Source organism: Dipodomys spectabilis, unplaced genomic scaffold, assembly GCF_019054845.1.
Source record: "Dipodomys spectabilis isolate Male_0828 unplaced genomic scaffold, ASM1905484v1 ptg000436l, whole genome shotgun sequence".
NCBI classification, from domain to species: domain Eukaryota; kingdom Metazoa; phylum Chordata; class Mammalia; order Rodentia; family Heteromyidae; genus Dipodomys; species Dipodomys spectabilis.
The window spans coordinates 8,022,655-8,037,052 of NW_024871113.1; the positions used below are offsets into that span (position 1 = coordinate 8,022,655).

At 38.5% G+C, this 14,398-nt stretch overlaps 1 protein-coding gene across 1 annotated transcript in view; it reads left to right on the plus strand.

Annotated features, from left to right (window-relative positions):
• Tmem144 (transmembrane protein 144) overlaps positions 1-14,398 on the plus strand; it is a 40,742-nt gene that overhangs the window by 4,284 nt on the left and 22,060 nt on the right. The window contains exons 3-5 of the mRNA XM_042668471.1: positions 5,665-5,787; positions 10,989-11,088; positions 13,440-13,520. Coding sequence (XP_042524405.1) covers positions 5,665-5,787; positions 10,989-11,088; positions 13,440-13,520 — 304 coding nt within the window. The remainder of the gene's footprint in view (positions 1-5,664; positions 5,788-10,988; positions 11,089-13,439; positions 13,521-14,398) is intronic.

Here is a 14,398-nt window from a genome sequence, read left to right on the forward strand (position 1 = left end):
AAACTTTCCCAACTTCCTCAGTTCTCTTTACCCTCACATGCTGTTTATCAGGCTCACCTACAGCTGGTGTCAGATTGTTCATCCAACTTCATAATAATGCAGTTATCAAGCCCCTTCTGATTCCAGTTCCACTAGCAAACTGTGAGTCTTTCTTATGTTGAAGTGCTATATTTATTACAGCATTTGTGTAGTTATAACTATTATTGTTTTTATTATATGACCCATTTTTATTATACTTCTGATGAAGCTGTTCCCCCAACATCCATAGCTTTACATGGTGCACTTTAGATAGGATCGGTAAATGGAGTGACAAGGATATTAAAAATGTTAGTGTCAGACTCAGGAATTAGAAAAGAACCAGGAAGTAAAACTGTAAAGGAAAAATTCAGAGCAGCATATTTTCCTCTGTTCACCCTTCCTTTCTCTTATTAAGCAACCAGAATAGGAGTACATAAAAGATCTGACTCACTTCTCCTTTTAGTAGGAAGCTGCCTATGTTTAAATGGGCATATCTGAAATACTGGCCTAAAAATTATACCTATTGTAGCTGTGCTTGAGTAGACTGAGGCCACTTGTCTCTGATATATTAAGTAACAATAAGATCCATCTTAGTCATATTTTAAGTAATAGGCTCACCCTAACTCTATTGCCTTCCATGCTTGAAAGCATGTGATTAGGGATTGCTAGGGGATGTGACTACAGTTCTAGATGAGAATTCAAGATGTAGTCCTCCAAGATGAATACCATAAAACAAACCACCATTTGGAATCTTTTTCTTCACTTCCATCTCTTGACTATAAAGCAGAAGATAGTTCTCCCTCCCTTCTCTGTTTCTCCCTATTTTGTCCTATTTTACTAATCCTGCTAGAAATTCCACACTGTGAGAGTTTCCTTTTTGTGAGACACTTTAAAATGCCTTTTGTCATGGATTCCATGTTTCTGTGAATTACATGGAAATGGAAAGCCAGAGGACTCCCTCTCCCCCTTATGTTTTCTTTCCTTCCTCCTATAATAGTAATGAGCAAAATTAAGTGTGAGGTAGCTTTTAGATAATGAAAAGCAAAAGGTCACTGTTTTATTCATATGCCCTCCATATGGATAACACAAGAAAGGATTAGAGATATTAAAGTGAATATCTGTTGAGAAATGACTTTCCCAGGAACTTTGTTTTATCTTCCTCATTCCTAATGTCTTCAGATAGCCTATACAATAGGATAGCAAATATTTTTTTGCTAGAACCTATCTTGTCTTTTCTTTGGAATGGAAATAGTAGAAAAACAACAGAAAAAGGCAGACGACTCAGCTTTTAGGTTTTCACAATCTGCTTTATGATCCCACACAAGCTTTTTGGATTGGTTTATTTGGTGTGTGTGTGTGTGTGTGTGTGTATTTCTGTGTGTGTGTGTGTGTGTGTGAGTGTGTGTTTGCTGACTCTTCAGGGTCTTACACATGCCACACTACCACTAAGCTACACCCAGAGCTCTGGGAAAGTCTGGTTGATGATTTTTGTTTTCAATTTTTTACTTGTAAAACAAACCTCCTTTTCATCTATCTGACACTTTTTTTTTTATTGTATAAATATTGTACAGAGGGGTTACAATTACATGAGCAAGGTAATGAGTACATTTCTTTTTTTTTTTAATTTAATTTAATTTTATTTGTGAACATACTGTACAGAGGGGCTACAATTACATGGGCAGGATAATGCATACATTTCTTACCAAGCATTGCAGCCTCCTCCTTTGGTTTACGCTTCACATCCCTTCCCAGCCTCCCCCCTCCCCCCCAATCCCAATCCTTCTCCTTCCCCCCCCCCCCCCCCCCCCCCCCCCGCACCGACGTGGTAAAGCTTGTTTTGGACATGACAACTTGTACTTCTCATTGTTGCAACAGGTCCACCTGTATCCTTAAACAACTGGTTTTTCCCCATCTCCACAAGTTATACTGACATCAAATATAGTGAAAGCAGGAGTTATACTGTGGGGGAGGGACATACAAAGCAACAAAAAGATAATCTTATAAATGCCTTAGAAACACATGCATGAAAGAAAAAAACATTAAAATACTTATCTAAGGGTTCATTTTCCTGACATCACATTATCTGACCTTTTCCGCTTGACTCATACATATACTAGATATTGCAAATAAGGGAAACCATGGGGCCTATGTTTCTTTGGGCCTGGCTTACTTCACTTAATATAATTTTTTCCAAGTTTTTCCATTTCCTAACAAATGGGGCAATGTCATTCTTTCTGATGGAGGCATAGAATTCCATTGTGTATATATACCACATTTTCTTGATCCATTCATCTACTGAGGGGCATCTGGGTTGGTTCCATATCTTAGCTATGGTAAATAATGCTGCAATAAACATTGTTGTGCTGGTAGCTTTAGTGTGGTCTTGTTTGTAAACATTTGGGTAAATGCCCAAAAGTGGGATTGCTGGGTCATAGGGGAGTTCTACGTGAAGTCTTTTGAGGAACCTCCATACTGCTTTCCAAAGTGGTTGAACAAGTTTACATTCCCACCAACAATGAAGTAAGGTTCCTTTCTGTCCACATCCCCTCCAGCATCTGTTGTTGTTAGAGTTCTTGATTTTTGCCATTCTAACTGGGGTGAGGTGATATCTCAATGTTGTTTTGATCTGCATTTCTTTTATGGCTAGGGATGTTGAACATTTCTTCATGTGTCTATTGGCCATCCTTCTTTCTTCTTCAGAGAAGTTTCTCTTTAAGTCTTTCACCCACTTATTTATTGGGCAGTTGTTTCTTTGAGGATTTGTTGTTGGGGGGTTTAATTTTTTGAGTTCCAAGTATATTTTAGATATGAGACCCTTGTCCGTTGTATGGCTAGTAAAGATCTTCTCCCAATCCGTGGGCTTTCTATTGATCTTGCTAGCTATGTCATTTGCCCTGCAGAAGCTCTGGAACTTTATGCAATCCCATTTGTCCAACCTTTCTTTGATTTGTTGTGTTTCCGGGTCTCTATTCAAAAAATTTCGGCCTGAGCCAAGGAGACCTAGGGTTTCTCCTACTCCATCCTGTAATGTTTTCAGAGTGTCTGCTTTGATTTCAAGGTCTTTGATCCATTTGGAGTTGATTCTGGTGCAGGGTGATATATAAGGATCTAGCTTTAGTTTTCTACATGTAGTTAACCAATTTTGCCAGCACCATTTACTGAAGAGGCTGTCTTTCTTCCATTCTATTGTTTTAGCTCCCTTATCGAAGATTAGATGGCTATAGGTCTGTAGGTTCATTTCTGGGTTTTCAATTCTATTCCATTGGTCCTGAGGTCTGTTCTTATGCCAATACCAAGCTGTTTTGATTACTATGGCTTTATAGTAGAGTTTGAAATTTGGTATTGATATTCCTCCAGCAGTGTTCTTTCCGTTGAGGAGCGTTTTTGCTATTCGGAATCTTTTATTGTTCCATATGAATTTTTGGATTGCCTCTTCTATTTCCTTGAAGAATGAGGTTGGAATTTTAATAGGTATTGCGTTGAATTTGTAGATAGCCTTGGGAAGTATTGCCATTTTCACGATGTTAATCTTTCCAATCCAGGAGCATGGGAGGCTTTGCCATTTTTTTAGTTCTGTGTTGATTTCCTTTTTCAAGATTTTAAAGTTTTCATCATAGAGGTCCTTCACTTCTTCAGTTAGATTAATTCCTACGTATTTTATTTTTTGTGTGGCTATTACAAATGGAGTTGCTTTCCTAATTTCAGCCACACTTTTCTCATTGTTGGCATACAGAAAAGCCATTGATTTTGGGGGGTTAATTTTATAACCTGCTACTTTGCCAAAGTTTTGAATCAGCTTGAGTAATTTGGGAGTGGAGTCTATGGGATTCTTTAAATACAAGATCATGTCATCTGCAAAGAGGGAGAGTTTTATTTCTTCTTTCCCTATTTGGATCCCCTTTATGTCTGCATCTTGTCTTATTGCTCTAGCTAGGCATTCTAATACTAGATTGAAGAGAAGTGGAGAGAGTGGGCATCCTTGTCTTGTTCCTGAGTTAAGAGGAAATGGCTTTAGTTTTTCACCATTGAGTATAATGCTGGCTGTAGGTTTGTCATATACAGCCTTTATTGTATTGAGGAATGTTCCATGGATTCCTAATTTTTCCAAAACCTTCATCATAAAGGGGATCTTGTCGAATGCTTTTTCTGCATCTATTGAGATAACCATGTGGTTCTTATTCTTGCTCCTGTTGATGTGATGAATAATATTAATTGATTTGCGTATATTGAACCAGCTTTGCATCCCTGAAATGAATCCTGTTTGATCGTGGTGTATGATTTTTTGGATGAATTGTTGAAGGCAATTGGCCAAAATTTTGTTGAGAAGTTTTGCATCAATATTCATCAAAGAAATGGGTCTATAGTTCTCTTTCTTTGATGAGTCCCTGCCTGGTTTTGGGATGAGGGTTATGATGGCTTCATAGAATGTGTTCGGTAGTGAGCTTTCTCTTTCAATTTCATTGAAGAGTTGGAGGAGTATTGGTGTGAACTCTGCTTTGAAGGCCTTGTAAAATTCGGCTGTAAAACCATCTGGTCCTGGACTTTTCTTAGCTGGGAGGTCTCTTATTGCTGTTTTTCTTTCAGTGATTGATATGGGCCTGTTAAGATAGTTTGCCTCATCTTGGTTTAGTTTTGGCATGTATCTGACACTTTTATATTGTTTTTCTTTTATTTTTGTTTTTTGGGTTTTTTTGTTGGTCATGGGGCTTGAACTCTGGCATGAGCGCTGTCCATCAGCTCTTCAGCTCAAAGATAGCGCTCTACCACTTGAGCCACAGTGCCACTTCCGCTTTTCTGAGTGATTTATTGGAGATAGTCTCACAGACATTCCTACCTGGGCTGGCTTTGACCCGCATAGTCTCACAGACTTTCCTACCCGGGCTGGCTTTGAACCGCCATCCTCAGATCTCAGCCTCCTGAGTAGCTAGGATTAAAAGCATGAGCCACCAGCGCCTGGCTATTATCTTGGTTTTGATGTTAGCAGCTAATATTTTCTCTCCTTAACTGTGAGGAAATAAAAATAAACAAAAATCTCCCAAAGTTAGAGTCAAAGATGATAGCAGAAAGGCTACCTTAATGTTTCTTTCAGTGCTATTAAGCACTGTGAGATCACCAGGTGGTCTTCACATACTGGGACAATAGTAACTAAGAACATAAAAGTGAAGTAGCCTTTACGTAGAAGGCAATAGGTTTATAAAATCTAGCCTATCATAGGCATTGAATTTCAATTCTATGAGGCTTGTAAATGGCTATAAGTGACTTAATTTTTACCCAGAAGGTGACCTAAATGATCTCTGAAGATTTAAATCACTATTGTGCTATTCTAAAGTTCTGACAGCTGAATGTTAAGCAAGAGCTCGCTGAGTGTCGGTCTCTACAAACATCTAGATATTTGGACAGGCAGGTTCATCTCAGATTCACTTTCTCCATCTTTTAGGTAGGTTGATTATATGCTGACTAGTCAGTCATAAAAATGATATGTGCAAGTGCCTGGTATGTACGTTTAACAAATTGTGACCATTTCTATAAATATATATATATATATATATTTATACACACATACATAGGTATACATGTACGTGCTGTGTGCCTAAGTATGAGTTTGTTCAATATTTGAACTATTAATACCATGTTATTTACTTCTAGGCATGTTTCTCCAGTGGGTGCTTTGTGCTGCTGTGTGGCTGGTTGCTGTGGTGGTCAACCTTATACTGCGATGCCCTAAGTTTTGGCCTTTTGCCATGCTTGGGGGCTGCATTTGGGCAACAGGTGATGTATAATATGGCTTATTGTGTAAATATTTAATGTAATGGCCAATGTAAGTTTTGTTCACAAGAGGTAGAAATAGCTCAGCACTTCTGAATAATCCTTAGTCATAGATAATACAAATTAAGTATTTCATTTCTTCCTTTCAGATACTCAATGTTCACTTCCTGATTTGTTTCTTTAAGCAATGAAAATTTCTGATAATAAATTATTAGAGTAAAAATATTTCAGTTATTTATAACATGATTTTTATATTGTTTTATGTGCTTGGGCCTTTTGTCTATTAGAAAATGTGAAATAATAGCCTTTACTACTGTTATTTTTAAGATTTATTCATAAAAATAATCAGAGAACAAAAACATTTATCAACAGAAAAACAAAATAGACAAAAATCTTCTTATTTTGCCTTAGCCACATGGGAAATGGTATAACTAGAATTTGTATCTTTGGTTGGCCAATCAGAAATGGTTCTCCCTTGCTATAAATTCATTCCTGGAGAATGCACACTCTCTTTGTCTTGCTCTGGCTCTCACTTTCGTTCTCACTCTCACTGGCTGCTACCAGGTCTTGGACTCAGGGTCTCTCTTGTTCTGATGGCTGACTCTTTATCTTTGAGTCATGCCTCTAACTTAGAATTTTGCTGGTCAGAATGAGAGTTTTCTGTCTAAACTGGTCTGGAAACCTAATACTTCTGATCTCTTCCTGAATAGCTAGCATAACAAGTTTAACCCTCAATGCTTCCCTGAGCTTTTTCTTTTCAACAAAAAGAACCCCAAATACCAGTGAACTTTAGGGATACTAAAAGCAAATAAATGGGCTGGGAAGGTGGCTTAGTGGTAGACTGCTTGTCTTGTATACATGAGACCCTGGGTTTGATTCCTCAGCACCACATAAGCAGAAAAAGCTGAAAGTGGTGCTGTGGCTCAAATGATAGAGCGCTAACCTTAAGCTGAAGAGCTGAGGGACAACGCACAGGCCCAGAGTTCAGGCCCCATGACTGGCAAAAAAAGACAAAAGAAAAAGAAAAGAAAATACATTTTAAAATGGTACTAACTTACTGATTACTTACTTAATTTGAATCTGAGAGCAATCAAATGACTTATTGAAGTTCATGAGAGATCAAGAGTCATCCTTTAAGTTTCTACCAGAATGTACGTCATGATTCATCACGCTCATTACTATTATTATGTCTAATGAGAAACAACAATTATTCACCCCGAAGATCTTTTTTTAAGACAGAGTCTTGCCATTTAACAGCCCAGGCTGGCCTTGAACTTGAGATCCTCCTTGAACTTGAGTCTCCCAAGTATGGGAATCACAGGCAGAGCGCACCACAGCTGGTTCATCCTGCAGATCATTGTAGCCACCAGAATAGATGTCATCACTCAACAGGTTCCACTGGGGTCAGGGGAAGGGAACTGTTTCAGCTGTGGCTCTTGTAAGATCATAGCAAGTGACAGGACATAGGACAGAAAAGAAAGAGAAGAAATGATGATACAGACACCATCAGAGAAAGTGGTGTTGAGGTTTACTACTGAAGAAACTAGGAAGAAAAAAAAAAGAGCCTTTCAGAAGGGAAATGAAGATTTCATCATGGAACCTTCTGAGACTAAAGTACTGATGTACCACAACAGTTTGGAACATAACAACAAAACTTGGGTATCTTCCAGCAGCAGCTGCAGTGTTGGGAGCAGGTTGACAGCTGAAATAATGAAATTAGGTCAAGTACACAAAGAATAGAGGAAAGGAGTAGTATGTTCAAGAGACATCTAGGAAGCACTTAAATCCAGAGGTATGATGAGAAATAGCAGCCAGAGGAAAGAGCTAGAGTACACCAAGAGGAGAATTAAGAAGTCTAAAGAGGGAATCAACCTTCTAAAAAGAGTTTAAGATGGAAGACAGTCTTCTGAGGGCTTAGTAATTTTGGGAAAAAAAATAATAATCTGGAAATGGTGGTGTATACATGTAGTCCCAGCTACTGGGAAGGCTTGGGCAGAGAAATCACTTGAGCCCATGAATTCAAAGTCGTCTAGGCAGCATAATAAGATCCCATCTCAGTGATAATAATAACAATAACTTTTAAAATGATGATGCATTTTGCCCTGAGTGACCTTCAAAGAGAAGGTAATGAATGTGGAATTCTAGAAGACAAGTAAAATGAGCTTGAAAAGCAAATCCTGGTACCAAAATTAAGCCAAAGACTCCTGCCAGTGGTTAGTCATTAACAGCTTCTGAGAGACATCAAGAATAGAGCTTTACAACTCCATTCGAAATAGCCCCACAAAAAATAAAATACGTAGGAATTAACCAAAGAAGTGAAGGACCTCTATGATGAAAACTTTAAAATCCTGAAAAAGGAAATCAAAACAAAACTTAGAAAGTGGCAAAAACTCCCATGCTCCTGGATTGGAAAGATCAACATCGTGAAAATGGCAACACTTCCCAAGGCTATCTACAAATTCAATGCAACACCTGTCAATAGTCCAACCTCATTCTTCAAGGAAATAGAAGAGGCAATCCAAAAATTCATATGGAACAATAAAAGACCCTGAACAGCAAAAACGATCCTTAACAGAAAGAACAGTGCTGGAGGAATATCAATACCAAATTTCAAACTCTACTGCAAAGCCATAGTAATCAAGACAGCTTCCTACTGGCACAACAAGAACAGACCCCAGGATCAATGGAATAGAATTGAAAACCCAGAAATGAACTTAAAGACCTATAGCCATATAATCTTCGATAAGAGAGCTAAAAAAATAGAATGGAAGACAGACAGCCTGTTCAGTAAATGGTGCTGGCAAAATTGGTTAACTACTTGTAGAAAACTAAAGCTAGATCCTTATACATCACCCTGCACCAGAATCAACTCCAAATGGATCAAAGACCTCGGAGTCAAAATAGACACTGAAAACATTACAGGATGGAATAGGAGAAACCCTAGGTCTCCTTGGCACAGGCCCAAATTTTCTTAATAAAGACCCAGAAACACAAGAAACCAAAGAAAGGTTGGACAAATGGGACTGCATGAAATTGCAGAGCTTCGGGGCTGGGAAGGTGGCTCAGTGGTAGAGTGCTTGCCTTGCAAGCATGAGGCCCTGGGTTCGATTCCTCAGCACCACATAAGCAAAAAGAAAAAAGCCGGAAGTGGCGCTGTGGCTCAAGTGGTAGAGCGCTAGCCTTGAGCTGAAGAGCTGAGGGACAGCACCCAGGCCCAGAGTTCAGGCCCCACAACCGGACCCAAAAAAAAAGAAATTGCAGAGCTTCTGCATGGCAAAGGACATAGCTCACAAGATCAATAGAAAGCCCACGGATTGGGAGATCTTCACAGACAAGGGTCTCATATCTAAAATATACCTGGAACTCAAAAAATTAAATCCCCTTACAACAAATCTTCAAAGAAACAACTGCCCAATAAATAAGTGGGCTAAATACTTAAAGAGAAACTTCTCTGAAGAGGAAAGAAGGATGGCCAATAGACACATGCAGAAATGCTCAACTTCTCTATAGCCATAAAAGAAATGCAAATCAAAACAACATTGAGATACCACCTCACCCCAGTTAGAATGGCTAAAATCAAGAACCCTAATAACAACAGATGCTGGAGGGGATGTGGACAGAAAGGAACCTTACTTCATTGTTGGTGGGAGTGTAAACTTGTTCAATCACTTTGGGAAACAGTATGAAGGTTCCTCAAAAGACTCCACATAGAGCTCCCCTATGACCCAGCAATCCCACTTTTGGGCATTTACCCAAATGATCACAAGCAAGACCACACTAAAGCTACCAGCACGACTATGTTTATTGCAGCCTTATTTACCATAGCTAAGATATGGAACCAACCAGATGCCCCTCAGTAGATGAATAGATCAAGAAAATGTGGTAAACAAAGAGGAGGCTACAATGCTTGATAAGAAATGTACTCATTATCTTGCCCATGTAATTGTAACCCCTGTACAGTATTTTCACAATAAAAAAAAAAGAAAATGTGGTATATATACACAATGGAATTCTATGCTTCCATCAGAAAGAATGACATTGCCCCATTTGTTAGGAAATGGCAAGACTTGGAAAAAATTATATTAAGTGAAGTAAGCCAGGCCCAAAGAAACATAGGTCCCATGGTTTCCCTTATTTGCAATAACTAGTATATGTCTGAGTCAAGCAGAAAAGGTCAGATAAGTTGATGTTATGGAAATGAACTCCAAGATAAGTATTCAAATGTTTTTTTCTTTCATGTGATTGTTTCTAACATATTTATAAGATTATTTCTTTTTATTTTTTTATTGTGAAAAAACTGTACAGAGGGGTTTCAATTACATGGGCAAGATAATGAGTACATTTCTTACCAAGCATTGTAGCCTCCTCCTTTGTTTCCCCTTCCCATCCCTTCCAAGCCTCTCCCCATCTCCCCCCCCCCCCCCCCCCCCCCCCGCCCCCACCGAATCATCCCCCCACCCCCACCCCCACCAATGTTGTAAAGTTCGTTTTCGACATGACAACTTGTACTTCTCATTGTTGCAACGGGTCCACGTGCATCCTTATTTAAACGACTTGTTTTTTCCCTTCCCTTCCACAAATTATACCGACATCAAATAGAGTGAAAGCAGGGGTTATACATGGGGGAGGTTTGATGTCGGTATAATTTGTGGAGGGGAAGGGGAAAAACAAATCGTTTAACTAGGGATATAGGTGGACCCATTGCAACAATGAGATGTACAAGTCATTATGTCGAAAAACAAACTTTACAACTTCGGTGGGGAGTGGGGGGAAGATCGGGTGGGGGTAAGAGGGAAGTATGGGAAGGGATAGGAAGGAGAAACAAAGAGGAGGCAACAATGCTTGATAAGAAATGTACTCATTATCTTGCCCATGTAACTGTAACTCCTCTGTACGGTATTCTCACAATAAAAAAATAATGCTAAATTTTAAAAAACAGAATAGAGCTTTAAGGATGAAGATCATTTGTACAATTAGGCAAGAAGCTAGTATAGCATATTTTATCCAATGGATTTTACCTCCTTAGCTCTAATTCTTTTAGCAATCATTACATTAAAAAAATAGTGCTTAAAAAGTAATTATTGTATTTAATAAATGAGAGCTCTAGTACACTGAACTTGTCAAAACCCCATAAACACTACCTCAGTTCATTTATGTATTTTCTATATTGGAAATAACATTTCTTCTGTGTATTGTATCCACAGGAAACATTGCTGTTGTTCCAATTATCAAAACCATCGGCTTAGGCCTTGGAATCCTTATCTGGGGATCATTTAATGCCTTAACTGGCTGGGCAAGTTCAAGGTAACACAACCCAAACTACTTCAACTAAGAGTTCTTGCACCCATTTCTAGTGGAAGGCAACTGTCAAAGCTTGGTTCTGCTGAGAAAAATAAAGTAGTATTTTTGCAGCTACATTTCATTTAGCTAATAGAACATACACATAAAATAAGCCATGTTTAATGATTTATCCTGAAATCTTAATAAGCTATCTAGATATTTGAACCATATAGCAAAACAGCAATAATAACAACATAACTCCAATCAAAGCAAAACAAAAATTAGTATGAAGAATTACACATAGGAGACAATTTAGGAGCAAGAAAGGGAGCTGATATTTGTTTTCTCTTTGCTGGACATATACCTCATTTTCACAACTACGTGAGCTAAGCACTGTATAGAAGAGCTGACATTCAAAGAGGTTGAGTTGCTGGAAGTTTCAACTACCACAGGTTTTAAACCCAATCCTCTCATTCTGAAACATAGTCTTCCTGAGAGCAGGGTCAGCCATCTATGGCCCAGTCTTCCCACCGCTTGTGAAATGCCGCCCTACCAAACAATTCAAGCATTGTTCATAGATGATTTTACTTGAGAATGAGAGCTGAGAAGTTGCAAGAGAATATACCCACAAAACCTGGAGTATGTATTCTCAGGCTCTTTAAGGAAACACTGGCCAACCTTAGTTCTGGAGTTGCATTTTCCAACAGATTTGCCACAAGTCTCAGGTGATCATATACAGGGACTCTTTTATTTATTTATTTATTTTTTGGTCAGTTATGGGGCCTGAACTCTGGGCCTGGGCACTGTCCTTCAGCTCTTCAGCTCAAGGCTAGCTCTACCATTTGAGCCACAGCTCCACTTCCTGCTTTTTCTGCTTATGTGGTGCTGAGAAATCAAACCCAGGGCCTCATGCATACAAGGCAAGCACTCTACCACTGAGCCACCTTCCCAGCCCCACAGGGACTCTTTTGTCAATTAAAAACTCAGGAAATGAAACAGTCCGCATATTTCAAGTGTTGAATAACTACATATAACAGGAGACTGCCAACTGGTACCACATTGAAGTAGATCAGAGCCCTCCACCAACAGGAGAGTTCTGCTGGACTGGGCTGCCCTTGTCAGTGTTAGGATGGACAGGAAAGTCAAAATGGAGGGCTGAGTAAGATGAAAAAATCTCTCTTGTCTTACTTTTTGAGGTTCTCTTTCCACTCACAAGCATCATCATCACCTCAAAACAAAGCAAGTCACTTACTAGCCTCCCATGTGTGCATTTTTTCATGTTCTTTCCCATTGTATGCCCTGCTTCTTACAATGCTGTACTACTCTCCTTGGATCCATACTTCTTGGGACAGGGATTCTGAATCATTCAGAATCGCTGGATGGTCCTCGGTGATTCTTCTTAATGATCATGACCATGTCACAGCATTAGAAAAGAAAAAAAGAATTTAAATTGATGCCAAAGAACAAGACTTATTAATCAAGAATTTACTTTTAAGTATATTTACATTTTGTAGGCAGAATGAAGTTGGAGTACAATAGTAGAGAAGTTATCCTCAGGACAAAATTTTGACACAAAAATGCTATACAAGCTGATTGCTGGTGGCTTAGCAATGCAGCAGGCTGAGATCTAAGGATCATGATTTGGAGTAAGTACAGGCAGGAGAGTCCAGGTAACTCTTATCTGTAATTAACCACCAAAAGCAGAAAAAAAGCCAGATGCGGAACTATGTGGTAGAGTGCTAGCCTCGAGCAGATAGGTCAGAAATAGTGCCCAACTCCTGAATTCAAGCCCTCAAACCAACCAACACACACACACACACACACACACACACACACACTACTTTACAAAATGAGAGTAACTTAATCACTTGAACTGTTTTTCTTCTCTTAGATTTAATAAGAAAGGGACATTCATAGTAAATACTCTTCTTACATAAGCTAACAAATTTAATGTTTATAACAAACCTGTAAAACAGGTATGATTATTTTCCCACCTGCCCACCACATCCCCTTCTTTAAAAAAAAAAAATTATCTTTAAGTAGTTGTACAAAGGAGTTGCCATTGAACAAATGGCATATCTTGCACATCTTCTTTTGAGACAGGGTTTTGCTATGGAGCCCAGTCTGAACTTGAAGTCAAACTCCTTTTGCCACAGTCTCCTATGTGCTGGGTACCACAACAACTGGCTACTGTTTTCATTATATGAATGTGGAAGTTTGAGACACACTAAAAAGAACTAACATATCCAAAATTAAAGTTAGCAAGTTTAAGAACTAGGATATAAACCCAGAAATCTGCTCCTACATTCTTGCTTTCAAATGTTAGGATAAATCATTTCACATGTCTGATTTAAGGTGACTTTCTGAATTTCCAGGTTTGGCTGGTTTGGAATGGATTCAGAAGAAGTGTCAAAACCTCTCCTCAATTACATTGGAGCTGGGCTTTCCATAGTAAGGTAACATGGGGTGGATTAGCTATTCCTCCAAATATTTACAGTACATTTTGATCCTAATGTGTTTTCATTCTCTCCAAACTATATTTCATAAAATATGCATGAGTTTTATTCAGATTCTTAATTTAGCATGACAGATGTATGTCCGAAGACAAAAAAGTACCAGGTCAGGGGTCAGGAGTCTCAGGGCTAGAAAGCTATAAGACACTGGAAAAATCATTTAAGACATTTCATTATCATCATATGTAGACAATCATAAAATGTATCTCATGAATAAGAATCAATATATAACCAATATATAACTTTGCTAATTAAACATGATTATAGCTGAGTAATGGTGGCTCATATTGTAATCCTAGCTACTCAGGAGGTTTAAATCTGAAGATTAAGGTTCAGAGCTACCCTGAGAAGGAAAATCAGAAAGACCTTTTAATCTCCAATTAACAAGCAGAAAGTCAGAAGTGGTAGAGCACCAATCTTGAGCTAGAGCACAAGACCCTGAGTTCAAGCTCCAGTTCCAGCACAGAAATAAATTACTAATATAGATAAATGAAAATTGCTATACAAATAAATCTTAGAATGGCTTCCTGATAATATTCATTATTGGTTCTCTTTTCTATGTATTAATACAGTTCTCCTTTTCCAAGGGGGATATGCTTCAACTAGGCCGCCTATATGTGTACAAAACCTTAGATAGATAGTAATTGACTACATAAACTTCAGGATAGGGTAACTACTGTGCCATGTCTGTTACCAGCTTTCACTTCCCTGTCTTTTTACTCATTGTTTTTAATTTAGCTATGAGCACTGTTTCACCACTGAATACACACACTCATTTTGCATACCTATTTTTGGAAGTATCTGACTATATGAATGAGGAT